This window comes from Eleutherodactylus coqui, chromosome 2 (assembly GCF_035609145.1).
Source record: "Eleutherodactylus coqui strain aEleCoq1 chromosome 2, aEleCoq1.hap1, whole genome shotgun sequence".
NCBI classification, from domain to species: Eukaryota; Metazoa; Chordata; class Amphibia; order Anura; family Eleutherodactylidae; genus Eleutherodactylus; species Eleutherodactylus coqui.
Genome location: NC_089838.1, coordinates 259,943,123 through 259,963,053, shown reverse-complemented (window position 1 = coordinate 259,963,053; position 19,931 = coordinate 259,943,123). Strand labels below are relative to the sequence as shown.

General features: G+C 41.8%; 1 protein-coding gene across 2 annotated transcripts in view; it reads left to right on the top strand.

Moving 5' to 3' along the window:
- ADAMTS17 (ADAM metallopeptidase with thrombospondin type 1 motif 17) overlaps positions 1-19,931 on the top strand; it is a 197,411-nt gene that overhangs the window by 74,037 nt on the left and 103,443 nt on the right. For both annotated transcript variants that reach the window (XM_066592863.1, XM_066592862.1), the window contains exons 9-10: positions 11,569-11,709; positions 13,414-13,564. In XM_066592863.1, coding sequence (XP_066448960.1) covers positions 11,569-11,709; positions 13,414-13,564 — 292 coding nt within the window. The remainder of the gene's footprint in view (positions 1-11,568; positions 11,710-13,413; positions 13,565-19,931) is intronic.

The following is a 19,931-nucleotide window of genomic DNA, read 5'->3' as shown; positions in this document are numbered from 1 at the left end:
ATGGACAAGGACTATAGCAAGCAGGAGTGAAGAATGCAGGATAGTTAGGATAAAGCCAGAATCGGTAACCGGGGAATGGGATCAAACGAGAAACACATTCAACTGGGCAAGGAGACTTATATACCTTCCTTAGGAGGTAGGTGCTTGATGTAATGAGAGATATTCTGGGATTGGAGGGGGACAGAAATACAGGACGCGTGCTGGCCTTTTAAGACCGCAGGCATGTGCGCGCCCTTCGGGCAGCAGAGAGGAGCTTGCAGGAGGCCAGAGCACGGCGCCTGCCACAGACAGGCGATCGTGTTCCATGGCCGGCAGTAGTGACAGGTGAGGAAAGATGCTGGTTGTGGTCCTGACTTGTGACACAATGAAGATTATGTGACCTATATATATAAGTATTTAACCTTCGGAGAATCATTTTCCTGAGCTACCTAAAATAAAAAAAAAAATCTGCAGTCGTCCTTTTCTTGAATTTGATACAAAGTCTGTTTAGTGGTGATCACTATAAGATAGCTGTCATTTCTGCGGTTGTAACCAAGCTTTAAATAGATTGGAAATTTGCAATACCAAGCTATAATGTTAGCTGCACTAGGTAATATATTCCAGAAATAGATATAACTAGAACTTGGACTCTGTTCACATTTGCATTGGAGCTTCCATTAAAAGCATAATTTTCCCATCAAAGCACAATGAGATCTGTGATGGAAGCTTCTAATGGAGCCTGCAGCGCAGATGTGAACACAGCCTTATATTTACTTGGGATTTTAGTGGGAACGTTTAACTTTTGAAAGAGTTAAGGCAAATTTACACCAGCCGATGATCGCTAATCGGTGATCTTTTTAGTGATAATCTGTGTGTGTAAATGTGCGCCCATCGTGCGCTTTTCGGGCACTGTTAGGTGATCGTTAAATTCAGTCTAACCTAAAAATCGTCACTCACTTTTATCAGTAGTTCTCAGGGAGTGCTGATAGCATTGTTTCCCCGTGGAGAACAAAGGATCTGAGCGCAGATAAGCGCCATTGGGCTGTTAACAGCTTTCAGCTATGGTTTCATTTGCACACCTAATTGGTACTTAAGTATTTGAGTAGCTACTTAATAGTTTATGCAAAATGATCACTTAAAGCTGTCTTTGAGCGATCATCGGCCCGTGTAAACCAGCCTTTAGGCTCTGCTCAAATCTCTGTACAGTGGAAATCACGGTGCATATGGTACTCAATGGACCATAGTGAGGGTATGCTGTTTTAATGGAAGAAATATAGGGCCGCGTACAAGTCTATTTTTCCCATATAGAGATAGATTTTATTTATTTCACGTACTACATGCATCTTTGCATTGAGCTTCCTGTGTAGTGTAGCCGAGCAGTGCTCAGCAATGGTTAAGTGACAGGTATTTTAAGCAAAAGCATTGTGATGCCAATAAAAACTGGCCCGAGCTCTTCTAGTTTGAATATCTGTTTTGCTATCATGCCTGAAAAGCTGGAGTTTGTAGAAAACTTCTTTTGTTCTTTACAGAATCTAAATCTGTTATTGAATTTTGCAATAGAATTTTAAGTTTGAGGCCCAGAGGAAATCTATTGGTTGCCATGAAATGTGTTGAATAGACCTACCTAACTAAATCAATTTTTGGATACAAGAGGTGACACTGTAGCTTTCCCCTCCACAGTAAGTTCCTTCCTTTGCTATTAGCCTGTCACTGATTTTATATAGCTGACTTGATGACACTTGTAAAGCAACTAGGGACATGGGAATATAATTTCTGCCTTCTCAGTTAAAGGGAAACGGTCAGTGTTTTCTACCCTAGTAAACTATATACAGGAGCAGGTTAAGGACTTACAAGAATTTCCTTTTGAAAGCATAGCTGTTGTAAAACATGTTTTAAAACCTCCCGCTAATGCCTGCAGTCCGGTCTGGGGTGGGCTTGGACTGCCCCTTCCGGATGGAGGTTTTTGAATAGGCCCACCCACTTTGGCTGCTGAGTACCCACGTCCTCCTCAGAGCACTTTGATTTCTCACACATGTGCCAGTTGTTTGTGGACCACTCCGCAAACTTTTGGCGCATGCGTAAGAAATCTAAGCGCTTTAAAGATCACATGGGTACTCAGCAGCCATATTTAGTTTACTAGGGTAGAAAACACTGCAGTTTCCCTTTTTAAGGACAATATTTTGCCTCTTACCTTTAAAGGCAACAATGCTAATGTTTTATTCCTATTGTGGGCCTGAGGAGTGGTTCAGGAAACAAGGATTTTCTTTTTAATGTTCTTTGAATCCCAGTATGCAAATTGCAGATTAAAAAATGCCTCTGCAGTGCCAATCTTTTTTATTGGTGATACCTTCCAATAGGAGGTGCTACAGAGGCATTTCTCATCTTCTATTTGCATACCTTTTTTCCAGGGGAACACATCCTTCGTATCTTGGCAATCTCGATGAGGAAAAAAAAGGCATCCCCCCATTCCCACTTGAATCCCAGTGTTACCAGCTCTTGAGCTCCTGCTCTAGACAAAGGAGTGTATTCATACACTATCCTATTGATCTGAATAAGACTTGCCGAAATTTATGAACATACTGTAGAAACAAGTCCATTCAGACGTATGGAACAGATTTTTAGTTTTCACAATATTTGTAACAAATCTGCCACATGTTAAATATAACTGCACACAGGGTATATGCTATGCCCTGAGGGTTCCTTTAAATGGTCATTAACTTTTCAAACAGATCACCATGACGACTTCTCCCAGCACCAACTTAACTCTGCAGAGGTTGCCACACAGATTTTGTTGACCTGTTTTTTTTTTTTCTTTTTTTTACCTCCTTAACCCCTATTTTAAGACAAAGTTTTATAAAATATTTTCATAGTGCCACATCTGCATCTTGCAGAACAAGACAGGTGGTAAAATGACACAATTGTGCCACCTGCGTCACTGGAAAGACTCACTGGGCAGCGGTGCAGTGAGTCAGAAGGCCATTACTACATTCATTTGTATCTGTGACTTAAAAATAAAGATACAGTTGATACCGGGGACCAGGGAAAGGTTTCCAGGTGATATTCTGTAATTCCTATGTAGTGAGGGTTAACGATAATGTGCACATGCTTCAGTAATGTAAGCTTTGCCAGAAAGTACTTGTCTGATCTCCATGTCTAAAAGTATGTCTTCCAAAAACCCAAGAGGCTCTGAGTAGGGAAGAGACTTTTAATATTTCAAATCACTTGTAAGGGCAAAGCTGCCAACAATAATAAATTCAAGGGAATCCAGGATCGTGTTTCAGAACATGGCGCTCAACCTCAAAGCTAAAAATAGGAGAAATTACAGCTTAGTGAAATAAAAATTATACACACTCAAATAGAAATTCCTTTTGACCACATAATTGCTTGGAACAGTGTCGTCACGTGCTGGACGAAGATGTGTAGAAGATCAGACGAAGGGCAGAATGGAGGCCAGGAGGGCAGGTGACTGCCCATCAGCCAAGATGTTGAAGTTGTTAAAGTGTACGTAGGGGCCATGATAAAATGTATTCCGTCTCCAAAACATTTATCAACTATGATCCTAGAGGAGAAAAACTCAGTAGAACGAGAGCCTTGATTCTTATGGAATCTAACAAGGAAATCATCTATATGTTTCCATATGAAATCAGAGTCAAGCAGGGCTACAGTGCAGGCTCCATAGCAGTCAAGAGGACCATATTACAGCCCCATATAACTACAGGGTAGAACAGAACCTTAGTATACCTGTGGGCATGATGCCCAAGTGAGCAGATTAGTATAAAAGGGGCTTTCTAGCTTTACTATTGAAGGCCTATCCAGCTGCCTGGGACCCCTGCCGTTCAGCTGTTTGCCAAGTTGGAGCTGATGTGTGCAGGATGCACTCCGCTCCATTCCTACTGCAATAGCCTGGCTTGGTCTTATAGACAAAGTTCCCTTTGAATAGACCATCATTAGTTTAAAGCTGGACAAACCTCTTAATTTTTTGGTGCTCTTAAGAATAGCTGCCGCATCTAAAATTTCGTGTCTCCTGTAGGGAAAAAAATTGGAAATACAGCTCCTATAATTCTCTCAACTCTGTTTTCCCATACAGATGTGTCCACCCTTAACTCTTTTTCTCAGGCTAAAAAATCAATACAACCTCAAGCTGTACGATATAAATAGTGTATGTTAGGGACGTCTCACACAAGCAGATTTGAATTGTGGATTCCGTGATCGCAATCAGCACGGATGATATGTAGTAAAACGCAGGCATTGAAATGCATGGACTTTCGCCAGTTGGCTCGCACTTGTGGGTAGTAATTGCGTATTCCGCAAGCTGAAGAAAGATGGAAGCATGCTCTATTTTACCGTGGATTCTGCATGTATGGGCTCCATTGATCTCTCCATTGCATATGGATATGGACTCGCTCATAAGTTGCTAGAAGACCAGATACAAATGGAATAAAGAAAGCAGGAATTTGTGGACAGATAATGCAGGACAGAGTCTGTGGAGCAACACAACCATCCAGCCTGCTGTCTGCAACCTTCACTTATTCTTCTGGGCTCTTCCTCCACAAGAATAAGTGTTTTTTTATTCTCACAAGTGCAAATTAATCACATCCATGTCTGTGCCTTGTCATAAGTATGTGTGTGTGTATAATATTTATATATTAGCTGGCTTTGCCCAAGTTAATTTGGTATAGGTGTTTACCTGTTGTTTGCACAGAAAATTTTCATGAAGTCATGGTGACTTCAGAGGAACCAAGGAATAAACTATATATACACATAAGGAGTGTTAGATTCTCCCCAGACTGCATGTACCAATGTTCCTCTGCAGAGTGTTCCACCCCTCCCACTCTCCTCACTTTTTATTCTTATTTTATTCAAATTTAACCCCAGACTGGAGGTTGCAGCCTTTTCTTGGCCTTAAAGACATGCTCCATCCCTGCAGTCCTTGGCCGTTTCCTTATGTACTTGACAGCCTTTCAGTATATGCACATAGAGGTCAGTTAGATTGTTCTCAATATATACACATAAAGGGGAGGTAGATTGTCCTCAGTATATACACATAGAGGTCAGTTAGATTGTTGTGTCACATTTCATGCTTGTACAACACTGGGAAATTACATTACATAGGGGTGCACTTATTTTTGCAATTAGCATTGAATAATCGAGTAGTGACCCCTTTACATATCCTATTCAGGACCTAAAGAATGGTTGTGCCAAATTTCATGTTTGTGCAACACTGGGAAGTTAGAGAATTAGTGGCGAGTCATTGAGTGAGTCAGTGAGAGCTTTCATACATTCACAGGTCTTTTGCTGCAGATATCCACATGTGGAAGCCCACCCGCTTGTGTGAGCCTGGCCTATAATGTATGTTTCGTTTTTTTTGTTGTTTTTTTTTACCATGTGAGCCTACACTATTCTTCCAAAAGTCATTGAAAACCTGAGCAAGAATCAAAAGTAGTATTTATTTACATATGTTAATTCTTATTGGGGCCTCCTGTTGGTCCTAATGAACTTCCATACTCTCCATGGCATACTTTCCACTAACATCTGATACACCTCAGCTGGTATTCCCTCTATTCATCTTAAAAACCTCCAATTACGTTTGGTAGGATTCTGTATGGTGCTGGATTCAACAAAAGGAGGCATCCCTGGAACGTATACATTTTTTATTTTTTCAACCCTGTCATACATTTCTAGCTATGTCTGGTCAAGGAAAAAGTTAAACAAAGACACATCTGTAACTTGTATTGTGACCCATCATGGTGCAGATTTGGCCAATGATAATAACAGACAAATTCAAGGGTTCTTCTTGACTCCTATGAACTGTATAAAGTGTTCAACGTGCCTATTGTTTTGCTTTGTACGCCTCACTGGATTTTGTCAAGGAAGTATTTATCACAGTACCCCTTATTGAGTAGGCATATAATATGCAGTCTGTTGAGATGATTAGCGGTTTTGTCATTTAGACTGGACCTTTTTCTAAGTGAGGCTCAAAAAATACAACATCAAAGTAAGATGTGCCGGTCTTCACTTAGAAGAATTTCATATATCAACTGATTAAATTAGCAAGGCATTACTGCATTTAGTTATTCATTGCACAAGGATATGCCTATACAGGGGTTTGCTTTTGGGAAGTTCTCCTGTGAAAAAACTCTGTGCAGACGTTTGGATGGTAGAGATTAGAATTTATCAGTTGGGAGTAATAAAACTCATATATTTATTGTTATTACGGTATATATCACATTTTGCCAAAGTCTTGTAATAAACCTTTCCTCCCAGGGTGCTGGTGAACTTTTCTATTACTTACTTGTAAGATTAACAACTGGAGGGGACAAGAGCTTGGAACTTTAAGAACAAGAGCACCTGGCACCATGACTAATTCCTTGTGCAACCAAATAGTCCAAAATGCTCAATTCTGGCTATGTAAATTCGCAGGATGAACCTGATACTCCTGGAATAGATTGACAAAAATATCCACCAGCATTGGGAGAATGAACCTTGGATTGTGGGAATCTGTTAGCTGCTCTTAACACAGGGGTCAGAGTCATGCACCCACCACTTTGCTGAGTGAAATATCCACATCTTTCCAGATGGTCGGAGACTGGAAACTGAGCCAGAAAATCCATATTTTACAATGTTGCAAAGCAGGGCAAGGATATTCTACTGTGCAACGCCAGGAAAATATGCTAGTGGCCTGCATTAGCAATCCACATCTTATGTTGTAAAAGCAGAAAAGTCGGTGTCACCTTTTTATGAGAGTTTTTATTGATTGCATTCCTGAAAAGGAAAAGCGGTACGCTGACCATTCACCGGATGGTTTCTGCCCCGTCGGGATCTGCGAGACTGAATATTATCTTCTATAGGATCAAGTCTTCTTGAATTAGTGAAGGAAGTTTTTAGGGAAAATTGGAAATGTGTTTTGTATGTTTATTTTAGGTAGTTTTTATAAATATCTGTAACCACATAGCTTTTTTTATGTTAACCATGCATATATTTTGTAGCTTTCTATGTCAAGTGTGCCAATAAATGTAGCACATTCATGATTGATGTAGCCATGTTCTGGAGGCTGGGAAAAGTTTTTAGGGTGCTTTCACACAGGGAAGAACAATCCACTACAGAAAGTTCTGCACCAAAATCCATGTCTAATATGCAAATTTTGCCGCAGAATTACTGCAAATTACACCCTTTGCAAATCCACAGCAGTTCTATGGCAATTCTTAGTCCTCTTTCACACGGGCGACGGAGATATCGCCGTGAGAAAATCAAAGCAATATCTCATCGGTGTTCAGTGCGATATTGCTGCGTTTTGTCACAGCGATATCAAGATTTTGCGTCACTACACAAATATAAGTCCTACCCTGAAAATAAGCCCTAGCTGCATGAAAAAAAAATACATCACTTAACAGCCTCTTTCACTCCGCCGCATCTTCTCTGCAGGTCCCTTGCACTTGCTTTTTCTTTTTCTCTTAGCGCTTCCTGGTCAGGGGTTCAAATTCCCTGCCTCCAGGAATCGCTGGCTGTGATTGGTTCCAGATTGCCACGGCTCAGCCAATTAGAGCCAGCCTTCGATGAACCAATCACAGCCATTCATTGATTTATTGAATGGCTTTTCTTGGTTCATCGTGCGCTCGCTCTGGTTCATTGCACGATTTTATTGTGGGCGAGATTATTCTCGAAAGAAAGTATCACTGACATTCAAAAATCGCGACGTGATTTTGCTGCTATTTTCTTGCGACAAACTCACAAACGCCCATGTGAAACTAGCCTTAGAGTTTGCTTTTGGTGTAGAATTTTCTGTGGTAAATTTTTATGCCACATGTGAATGCACCCTAAGGACTCGGTAAGACAGGAATAAAACAGTCAAATCTACCGTACGCCTGATTTATTCCAACGTGGATATGAGCCTTTAACCCTTTCCAATCCACTGTCTGACGTCTAAAGACATTCTAATTGAAGGCTGTACAGCTCCCATGTCGGAGGACGTCCGGCAGGGTATTCTTACTGTAAATTACTGGCCAATCTTTTGTTGGGGGCGTGTCCGTCATGTCATATACTGCAGTACTGGCGCTAGCCAGCAGATGCTACCATTGTATAATGGCAGAAAGAGAAAGCCCCCTAGGAAACCCTGAATCCAAAAATGGATTGTAAAGGGTTAATTCCACTGAGCTTCAGGGTTCTACTGCGGATTTTGATGTCAGTTTCCTCACTGAGAATTGACGTGTCAATGTTGTTGTGTTTTTTGGGGGTTTTTTCTACAGCGTGGATTTCAGAAAAAAATATATACCATATGTGAACTACAGTGGGAATTTTTTACAGTATTCAATAAAATGCTAAAATGTGAATTATTCTACAGTTTTTAATGCAAAATTTATATGGGAGGACATGAGACTCCTGTTCTCATGATTGCGGGTCCCAGTAGTATCTTCTATCATCTGGATAGGAGAAAAGTTTAAAGGCCCATTTACACGCAACAATTATCGTTCAAAATTTGTTCGATAATAGTTGCGTGTAAATGCGGCCATTGTGAACTTTTCGTCTGAGCGATGATTTTAAGGTGAGGTTAAAATCCATCATTCAGCCGCAGAGAGATATAGTATCTCTCAACAGACCGCATGCTATATTCTCAGTGGGAGACTACATTTTATTCTGCCGGCACCTGCGACAAGAACAATGCAGCTGTGTGCAGAGCCCAACATGTGTTTAGTCAGGCACTAAGCTCTGCAAACAGCTCCCAGAGGCTCTTTTATACGCAACTGAAGGTGATAAAGCGTTAATGGACATTGGTGTCCATTGACACTTTATGCAAAATGATCACTAAAACTTTCAATCCTTTAGAAAGATTGTCTTTACGTGTAAATGGGCCTTTAATCTTGGGACAATCACTTTAACTTTATGCATAAGATTTTACTGTTTGCAAAACACTTTCTTGCGTCTGGACATGGAACGTGACACGGCTTGGCATTAGTGCAATGACACCTCTATTTGTCTAAATGCTTCTTGATGTGAACATGTGAGAAGAGGCTGTCTGAATGTAGACCATTAAGCTGTGCTGCATGTAGGTTGAGCACCTAGAAGGAGAGTTGAAACTAGGGCACAGACTGAATTGTTCTGGTATTATATTTTGGGAATTGTGAAAGTTATGTCAGCGACTGAGGTCAGGATTTATAGCGCTGTGAAAAAGTATTTGCCCACTTCCAGATGTCTCCTATTATTGCATACTTGTCACACTCTGTGTTTTCTGATCTTTAGACAAAATGTAATGTTAGACAAAAGGAACCTGAGTAAACACATAACACAGATTGTGAATCATGACTGCAAGTATTTAAAGCAAAAACTCAAAAACTTGTGAACTAAGGTGAAATTCTAGTAAACCCTACTAGCGTCTTGTCACATTCATAGGGAGCCATCGGGTTGAGACGTGTGGAGGTGTTTAGTACAATTCTCACGTTGTGGAGCTGCTTTAGGTGTCTCTGTGTCTGAAAACAACACATTGGGGCTATAGGACTATGGTGATAGTAGCTCTACAGGTTCAAGCAGCATATATTGATTGGGCAGCTTCCTAGTATAACAGAGGAGGAGGATAATGAAGTCAAGAGGTCAGTTAGACCAGGGGTCCCCAACTCCAGTCCTCAGGGACCACCAACAGGTCATGTTTTCAGGATATCCTATAGTAAGAACACCTGTGGCAATGTCTGAGGCACTGACAATAATTACATCACCTGTGCAACACTGAGGAAATCCTGAAAACATGACCTGTTGGCGGTCCCTGAGGACTGGAGTTGGGGAACTCTGAGTTAGACGGGTCATAAAAGTATGATAAGTGTGGGTCTGATTTCTGGAACCCACCCCAATATAGTAAACAAGGAAAACGACCAACGTCCAAACCTCCTTTCTCAGCGGAGGAGTTTGCCATACAGTGAACGATTGTGTCCAAAATAAACATGACAAATCCATGCAAGACTGTGAAATCTCTGACTGGGGTCACCCACTGATGATCGGTGTCCTACAGGTTCGACTCATGTCGATCACATTTTATGACCTCTTTATTTGTCACCTCAGAAGCATGCTTTCACATGAGCAGAATATCTCCGCAGTACGAACCTTAAAACATGGAAAATTCTGCACTAAAATCTGTGGCTTCCATCTGGATTGTGATATGCAATTGAAAATTGCTTAATTTCTGCATCAAAATCCACATGCAGGTCTTAGAGCTGACGTCTGCACAGCAGATTAAGCTGTGCTTTGTAGTGTGTATTGCAGAAATATTCCACTTGTGTGAAAGCACCCTAAAAATAAAAATTGACGTTGTTCTTTTTTTCCCACATTTTTTAGTGCAGTCATTCAACCCATATTACCCATGTGATCTGCCCCCTAGGATGTGTTCACACATTACAGATTTACCGCGGATTTTCTGCAGCAGAAAAATTCTGCAGCAAATCTGCACCAAAATCCACACCCTTTCAATCAGTGTATTTTAGTGCAGATATGTAGCAGATTTCTCCCTTTCCATTTAAATTCATTTGAAGGGGTAAAATCTGCGACGGATCTGCACCAAAATCTGCGCCAAAACTCTCATCAAGTGGTGCAGTCTTGATGCAGATTTCAGTGCTTATAGGCTGCAGATTTTGTTCAGCTATGGAAAAGCTGCAGTAAATCTGCCACATGTGAATGCACCCTATAAGGCTGGGTTCACACTAGGCGTATTACCGTCGGAAATCCCGCGGTTTGGCCGCAGCTGAAACCACGAGATTTCTGTCGGGAGAACCGCCGCGGAAAAACCCGCGGTGGCTTTGAAGCGGCCCGGCCGCTCGCTCTTCCGCTGCGGCCGGCGCTCCCATAGAGGAGAGCGTGGCCGCGGCAGAAGTAAACAATAAACAGACATGCTGCATCTTTTGAAACCGAGAAATCTCGTCCACATGGCTGGCTAATCCTGAGATTAGCGTCCGCAGGCGGATTTGCCGCGGCAAAATTCCGCGCGGAATTTCCGTGGCAAATCCGCCCTGTGTGAACCCAGCCTTAAAGTAAGTTTTCTCTCCTAAGAGAGGCTAACATGGGCACAGTGCATTGGAAGGAATCAAAACCATCACGTCCAGGTGATTGGTGGAGGCCTTGTCGATAGAGATGAGCGAGCATACTCGCGAAGGACAATTACTCGATCCAGCATTGTCCTTAGCGAGTATCTCCCCACTCGGAAGAAAAGGTTGCCGGCACGGGTGAGAGGTGAGCTGCAGCAGTGAGCAGGGGGGAGAGGGAGAGAGAGCTCTCCCCTCCGTTCCTCCCCGCTCTTTCCCCGCCGCCGGCAGCCGAATCTTTTCTTCCGAGCGGGCAGGTACTCGCTAAGGGCAATGCTCACTCGAGTAATTGCCCTTAGCGAGTATGCTCGCTCATTTCTACTTGTCGAGCTTTTGTATCTTCGGTAATGTCTCCTTTCATTAGATTGTTAGAAAAATCCCACTTTAGGAGCTATGTTATGTGTTTAGATCAATTCTCTACGTTTGGGGTTAAGATCAGAAACCATTTGGTCTGACAGGTATGTAATAATAAGCAATATCTGTTGTAAGATATGAATATTAGTTTGTGACTATAATTGTGTTTATTTTGAAGCATGGGTATGAGCCATGACGACGACCACGTATCCTGTGCTGGGCGTTCACACATTATGTCCGGAGAGTGGATTAAAGGTCGGAGCCCAAGTGATCTCTCATGGTCAACCTGCAGCCGTGAGGAACTGGAGAACTTCCTAAAGTGAGTATACAGTTGCAGTATATGATGTGATTATAGCAGCTGTCTTCACCCGCTCAGTAGCTTCATTTTAAATTATTGGTTAAAGTTATCTACAATGCAGGTGCTATAAATGCAATGAATAGAGCGGTGGTCCCGCACGTGGCTTACCATGGCAGCCCTGAGTTATGACCATATGTACTGGCAGTTGATATTGCAGATATATTCTAACCACCAAATGGTGCCAATTCGGATAGCAAACTACTAGGTTGAAATTTTTATCATCCAATGTTTCCAATTTCATAATTTCTAATTTTTCCACATTTAGGCTAGGGCTACATGAAAACTATGGGCATGACACACGTCACTGCCAAAGATTACACTGTAACCCTGCTACATCAGTGAAGTTACGACTCACTAATTTCTGTGACCTGACATTCGCAAGAAATTCATCAGGTTGGAATTTCTTATGACTATCAGATCACGGGAACTTGCGACTCATGACCTGACCACATTCACTTCATTAGGCGCAATGCTGTAGAGCTATATTGTGATCTTAGACCGCAAGATGCATGACGCACAGAAAGTTGCCATCTAGCCCTTGCCTATAAACCTCTCTCCTCCCAATTTTAAGTTGAATGTGTCCCCCAACCATCATTTAAAAGTTGAATGTAATAGGATATAGTAAAAACCCTGCGCTCCTGGTGATTGGATGAGTATAAACGTAAATTATATAGGTGCACTTAGTTATTAGAGGAGTCCTGTTCCAAATAGGACTCCTCTAAATCCAGGTAGGTACTTAGTAATTCCGAAGACTTCTTAGGTAGTTTCAGTACGAAGTACTTTTAAGTATACTCGCTAAGGCACATTACTCGAGCGAGTAGTGCCTTAGCCAAGTATCTCCCCGCTCGTCTCTAAAGATTCCGGGGCCGGCGGGAGAGAGCGGGGAGAAACAGAGGGGAGATCTCTCTCTCCCTCTCTCTCCCCCCTGCTCCCCACCGCAACTCACCTGTCACCCGCACCAGTCCCCGAATCTTTAGAGATGAGCGGGGAGATACTCGGCTAAGGCACTACTCGCTCGAGCAATGTGCCTAAGCGATTATACTCGCTCATCTCTACCCATAACGTTTCAGTCTATTAAACAAATGTCTATAATCTCTTTCATAGGTAGAAGTCATAATTTGGCCCATTTCTGGGGCCACGATAGATCATTCTTTAAAAAGGCCAGTTCAAGGTAGTAGGTAATGTGCTTATCTTCTAATGTTGTGGTCATGGACACAACAGTCTGAAACCATAATGTATCTCTGATATGCTGCCATCACCCCTCACTGATCTCCGGAGATAGTTTGCCGGTAGTACTAGAACATAAAATGCTGGAGGATATGGAAGAAGTTGAGTTATTGCCTGAGGGAGAGCTGGCACAGTCCTGAAACGTATTGCTTTTATAAACCATGAAACCCAATGAACTACAGAAATTACTTTTGGAGTTTGTAACTTGTAACAAGCAGTAAAGATACAAATGGATCCACTCTTCTGCATTACCTGAAGAAGAAACAAACTAGATAAACAGATCTATATCATTTTATGTAAATTTTAATATGAGTGTTGTATCTTTACTCTGTTTCATAAGTGAGGAATTAATTTCTTACTTGGATTTTCCACCTTAGACACAATATGTTGGTCTTATTGTATTGTGCTGAACCTCACAGTCATTTGAATTTCATACAGGTCCAAAGTGAGCTCATGTCTGCTAGTGACAGACCCTCGCAGTCATCATGCCGTCAGGCTTCCCCACAAGCTGCCTGGGATGCATTATAGTGCCAGTGAGCAGTGCCAGATCCTGTTTGGCAGCAACGCCACCTTCTGCAAAAACATGGAGGTGAGAGAGTAAAGGAAGGGACCATGGAATTTCTGGTCAGTAAATGTGTTGTAGCCATATACTTTACACATTGACGTTTCATGAGATTTCTCGTCACATTGTATTAAGTGCTGGTTTCCGTATAGGCTGTGTTTTGCTACTATTATGAACTAAATTGTGTGTGTGTGTATGTGTGTATGTATGTGTATATGTGTGTGTCTGTGTGTGTGTATGTATATGTATATATAATATAAAGTTGTTGATTTACTGTGTTAAAGGAGAAGTTTAGCAGAGGTGTAATTGTAGTACAAATAGTCATTACTGGCATCAAGAAAACCAGAACATTAGAGTGATATTCCCAAGGTCACATTGGTGGCTCAGTGGGTTCTATTTCTGAAATCATTAATTTTTGCAGACACACCTGCTGACATCTCACCCCCATAAACATCTAAATCCCTGCTCTTGGTTTATCTTTTGGTTCCCCCTAGATATATCTACTAGTAGTTTTGCACTCTGGTCAAGTATTCTCTGTTCAACCTATGTATTTGCTCTGTTCCAGTCCTCCGCACACAGGCTAGGCACGTGCAGAACAGGCTGTGTCTCTGCTCCCTCTCCCCTGTAATCAGTAAGCACAGTCGAGCTCCACCTCCCCTTCTTAGACAAAGCCTTTCATATGCATAGGTACAACTGCATGGGTCTTATCAGAATTGTGGGAGATAAGGTTTACAGAGCTTCCTCTCCCTCCCCTTTGCATACTACTGCTCTTTATAAGCTCAAAGGGTGGACAAAAGGTTAACCTGGGTGCAATTAACCCTTTCATTGCCCTGGCATTGAGAAATACTGGTCACATGAACTGAGCCAGTTTCAGTTATAATGGTATCCATTTGTCTCCTCCTCTTTCTTCGTTATGTCTCTTCTACACGGGTCTACAGTCGGCTGAATGACTGCATGAGCGCTCTAGTCACCAATACATTGCTGAAAGTCAGCAATGAAAACCTGTGAACGATTTTTGTGCATTTACACAGGATGATTATTGCTTACATTGGTTGGTTTGAACTAATTTCGAATGATATCATCCCATGTAAGTGGCCCATAGCTCTTACCGACCAGTAATTCTTTCTTGCCAATGATCCCACCTCCCAATCGTAATCATTTTCCCTCTGACCTACTTTGAGCTGCTGTAAAAGACTTGCCTGAAGATAATCTAACTTCCTTTCCCTCCTCCAGCGGTGCAGCCCTCTTCATAATCATTGGAAAGATCATAAAGCAGTACTTTCTCAAACTCAAACACTTCGTAAAGCTGTTGTTGAAAGAGACTTGAGTATTTGCCAAATCAGTCATCAGTATGCAAACCTCATACCTAGGTGCCTCAGAATGTTCCACCTTTACAGACCAAGAGCACGTCCACTTCTAATTTTATTAGCCTTTGTTGTCATTGCACATACAATCCCTTGCAAAAGTATTCACCCTTTCTTGGTGTTTTTCTTATTTTGTTGCATTGCCAGCTGGAAGTAAAATTGATTTTTTTTGTGGGTTTTGTACTTTTAAGATGCAAAACACTTTTTTTTTAATTTCTCATTTTCAATTCAATTACTTAAAATACTTTTTACTGTGACCCAAACTATAATTAAGACAAAAAAACTAAGAGCTTTAATGTACATAAGTATTCACCCCCTGAAGGCCAATACTTTGTAGAGCCAGCTTTTGTAGCAATTTCAGATGTAAGTCTCTTGGGGTGTATTTCTATTCGCTTAGCTCATCTAGAAGGGGGAGCGCAGGGAGAGGTGAGTAACCGCTGATTTCTTATTTTAAGACGTGGGTGACCCAGTGACTGGGTTTTCCATAATTTGGACAACTGCTTTTAAGCAATGGTATTTTTTATGGCTGCTCTTCCATAAAGCCTCACTCTCTGGTATGTATGGCTTAGGGCTCCTTCTACACCAGGATCATGATATTGCCACAAGAAAATCGCAACTTTTTTCCCATGATTTTTCAGCGTTAGCACTGCTTTTTCTCGCAAAAACTTCACTGCCACTTGCAATTTTCTCGCACGATTTTTTTAGCGCAAAAGTCAAAATATTTTTTCGCCTGAGTGGTCCTTTAAGAACAGGTGTATTTCTACTGACTTCATGTGACAGATCATGTGACACTTTGCACACGGGGAGGACGGGGGGGGGGGGTGTTCAACTAATTTTGTGACTTCTGAAGTTAATTTGTTGGACCAAACCTTATTTAGGGGTTTTATATAAAGTAAGGGGGGTCAATATATATGCACTCACAACCATACAGCCTTTTTTTCTAACAAGGTTTTCTTTAATTCTACTATAATAATTTGGACTGTGTTGTCTCGGCCATTTACATAAAATTAAATTGCATTTTAATTCCTGTCTGCAATGCAACAAAACAGGAAAAACACCAAGGGGGTGAATACTTTTGCAAGGCACTGTAATATATATAACATACAGTGGGGAAAAAAAGTATTTGGTCAGATACCAATTGTACAAGTTCTCCCACTTAAGAAGATGAGAGGTGCCTGTAATTGACATCATAGGTAGACCTCAACTATGAGAGACAACATGAGAAAACACATCCAGAAAATCCCATTGTCTGATTTTTAACGAATTTATTTGCAAATTATGGTGGAAAAAAGGTATAATCAAGCAAGATTTCTGGGTCTCACAGACCTGTATCTTCTTCTTTAAGAGGCTCCTCTGTCCTCCACTCATTACCTGTAGTAATGGCACCTGTTTGAACTTGTTATCAGTATAAAAGGCACCTGTCCACAACCTCAAGCAGTCACACTCCAAACTCCACTATGGTGAAGACCAAAGAGCTGTCGAAGGACACCAGAAACAAAATTGTAGCCCTGCACCAGACTGGGAAGACTGAATCTGCAATAGGCAAGCAGCTTGGTGTGAAGGAATCAACTGTGGGAACAATAATTAGAAAATGGAAGAGATACAAGGCCACTGATAATCTCCCTCGATCTGGGGCTCCATGCAAGATCTCACCCCGATCAAAATGATCACAAGAACGGTGAGCAAAAATGCCAGAACCACACGGGGGAACCTAGTGAATGACCTGCAGAGAGCTGGGACCAACGCAACAAAGGCTACCATCAGTAACATACTACGCCGCCAGGGACTCAGATCCTGCAGTGCCAGACGTGTCCCCCTGCTTAAGCCAGTACATGTCTGGGGCCGACTGACGTTTTCTAGAGAGCATTTGGATGATCCAGAAGAGTATTGGGAGAATGTCATATGGTCAGATGAAACCAAAGTAGGACTGTTTGGCAGAAACACAACTTGTCGTGTTTGGAGGAGAAAGAATGCTGAGTTGCATCCAAAGAACACCATACCTACTGTGAAGCATGGGGGTGGCAACATCATGCTTTGGGGCTGTTTCTCTGCAAAGGGACCAGGACGACTGATCCGTATACATGAAAGAATGAATAGGGCCATGTATCCTGAGATTTTGAGTGCAAACCTCCTTCCATCAGCAAGAGCACTGAAGATGAAATGTGGCTGGGTCTTTCAGCATGACAATGATCCCAAACACACCGCCAGAGCAACGAAGAAGTGGCTTTGTAAGAAGCATTTCAAGGTCCTGGAGTGGCCTAGCCAGTCTCCGGATCTCAACCCTATAGAAAACCTTTGGAGGGAGTTAAAAGTCTGTGTTGCGCAGCGACAGCCCGAAAACATCACTGCTTTTGAGGAGATCTGCATGGAGTAATGGGCCAACATACCAGCAACAATGTGTGCCAACCTTGTGAGGACGTACAGAAAACGTTTGACCTCTGTCATTGCCAATAAAGGATATGTAACAAAGTGTTGAGATGAATTTTTGTTATTGACCAAATACTTATTTTCCACCATAATTTGCAAATAAATTAGTTAAAAATCAGGCAATGTGATTTTCTGGATGTGTTTTCTCATGTTGTCTCTAATAGTTGAGGTCTACCTATGATGTCAATTACAGGCCTCTCATCTTTTTAAGTGGGACAACTTGTACAATTGGTATCTGACTAAATACTTTTTTTCCCCACTGTATAATCTGTTACTTGGGAATCAGCCTATAAGAAATAGACTCCAGTAGCAAATGATTGGCTCCAAATTGGATTGTCTTCTGCGGGGTAACCACCCAGCAAAAACAGTCAAGAAAACGGCACCCTAGGAATCAGTTATGGCTTGGTGCTTGCACCAGGGGCTTTACCTTTACCTGCTGGGGCCCAGTTCTATTAAAGGCCAATTTTTGAGTCAGAGCCTGGGTTCATTAGAGAAATTTCTGGTACTTTGGTAGTCTAACACTGAAGACATTTCAGAGTGCTGGAAGGTTTTACTGACCACTAGAGATGAGCGAGCACGCTCGGGGGGGGGGGGGGGAGTGAGAGAGATCTCTCTCTCTGCCCCCACCCGAGCAAGCTCGGAGGAGAAGGCAGTTACCTGAGATGAGCGAGGCTCGCTCGAGTAACTGCCCTTACCGAGCGTGCTCGCTCATCTCTACTGATCACCAATGCCCACCATGATGCTGTTCGGGTTAGTTGTGTGATTTCCTTCTTGTGTTGAATGTTTTGTGTGGGATTTTAAAGCAAATACGTAGATTAAACTTCTTTCCATCCTTTCCAGCCAGCCTCAATCTTTAATATTGTTATATCAGTCCAATATCACAAGTTTCTTATTTTCCAAACACGATTTCTCCACTTCTGTGCTCCTGGCACTTGCAGAGACAGCTGGAGTCTTCTGTCTCTTATGCAAGAATTAAAGGACATTTGCAATAGTTATGTAATTTTTATTGCATACTTGTGCCCTGGTGCTCCGATGTACACCATGGCTTATGCTAGATATAGTGAGGTTCATGGACTGTGTATTCACAGATTTCTCCTTAGTGGTGAAGTTGTAGGAGAACTTGAAATACATTTACTTGTTTTTCTGAAATCGCTTCCAGCAATGTGCTTTGCATTTACCCTCCCACGTCACAATCTGATGTGCCATGGAATTCTGCTATTTCATAATTAAAGAGGCTGAGGCCTGCTAAAGTAATACTCTTGTGTCTGCCAGGTTGTGTCTGTGTCTTATGTTTATGTGTTGGCTTTTATTATATCTACAGTAGATTGCTCTGTACTGGCAATACACATTCTTTATCAATCTTTAAAAAAATAGTGTGATTAAAACAAACTCGTATAAAGTTGTTTGTTTCTTTTATTTCTTTTAACATGTTGCATGTCAGTATTTATTCTGTATGAAAACATATAGAATAACAGTGATGTAATTTAACAGGAACCATATCTTTTTGAATAATTTATTAGTAATAGAAACTCAATCTTTGAATATTGGAGTAAATTATTAAATCATAGGCTGCTTGTCCACAGGCGAGATGTCATGGCGAGATCCACAGTGATCGCCCGCAGAGCTCACATGACACGCTTTCCATAGGATAGCTATGAAAGTGTAGCCCGACATCCACGAGCAGAGAATCATAGCGATTCTTTTCATGTGATTAGAATCGCGGTATGCCGCGGTTCGCAGCGGTGAGCCTATCAGTTAGATGGGCTCATCGAGGAGACCTTACAACGCTCCCCCATCCTCCCGCACGGCGGAATATCGCTAGCGATATTCCGCCGTGGCCGTGGACAGGCTGCCTAAATTCCTCATTTCCGTTAGTAGAAAAAGTAATACCTGCATTGTCATCTTTGGCAGAAATAACCTCCACGAAGGGTTTCTCTGACATTGACTAGGAGGATTTTTTCCACCCTTCTATGGAAGTTTTTTCATTTTTTTGGTGTAGAAAGAACATTAGGACAAGCCTTTAAATGGACACTAACTTTAACATACAACTTAAGCTCATCTAGCATCCTATATCAGTCTTGTAGTATACCAGCATTAATTTTTTTTTGTTTTACCAATGAAAATCAGGGTTGAAGTGGCTGCCACCAGGGGCCTCCCTTACAGCACCTTTTCAATCCACTGCCTGTCATTAGGCATTTGGCTTCTGTAGTAACATGGAGACATCTGCCAATTACTACATGCAACAGAGGAGTGGGCATTCAAATGCTATCTTGCAACTGATTGGAGCACAGCTAAGCAAGGCAGCATGGGAAGTGTTGGTAAAGAAGTCCTGACCAGTACGATATTGGCAGAATGACTGCTTAGGACACCTATGACCTGTAAGTAGGTTGCAAACTGCAAGGCAGCAGAAATGTAGGAAAATCTACATGGACAACTAAATAAATAGAGCTCAAATTAGGTACAAATATCAGCAAAGCAGTGGCCATTAGCAACCTGGGCTGCTTTTGAGAAATCTTTGAAAACTTCGGTATCCTTTAAGTTTGCCTGTGAACACCTAAGCAAAAACTAAAATTTCTATAATAACGTGTTCTGGATAGAAAAGG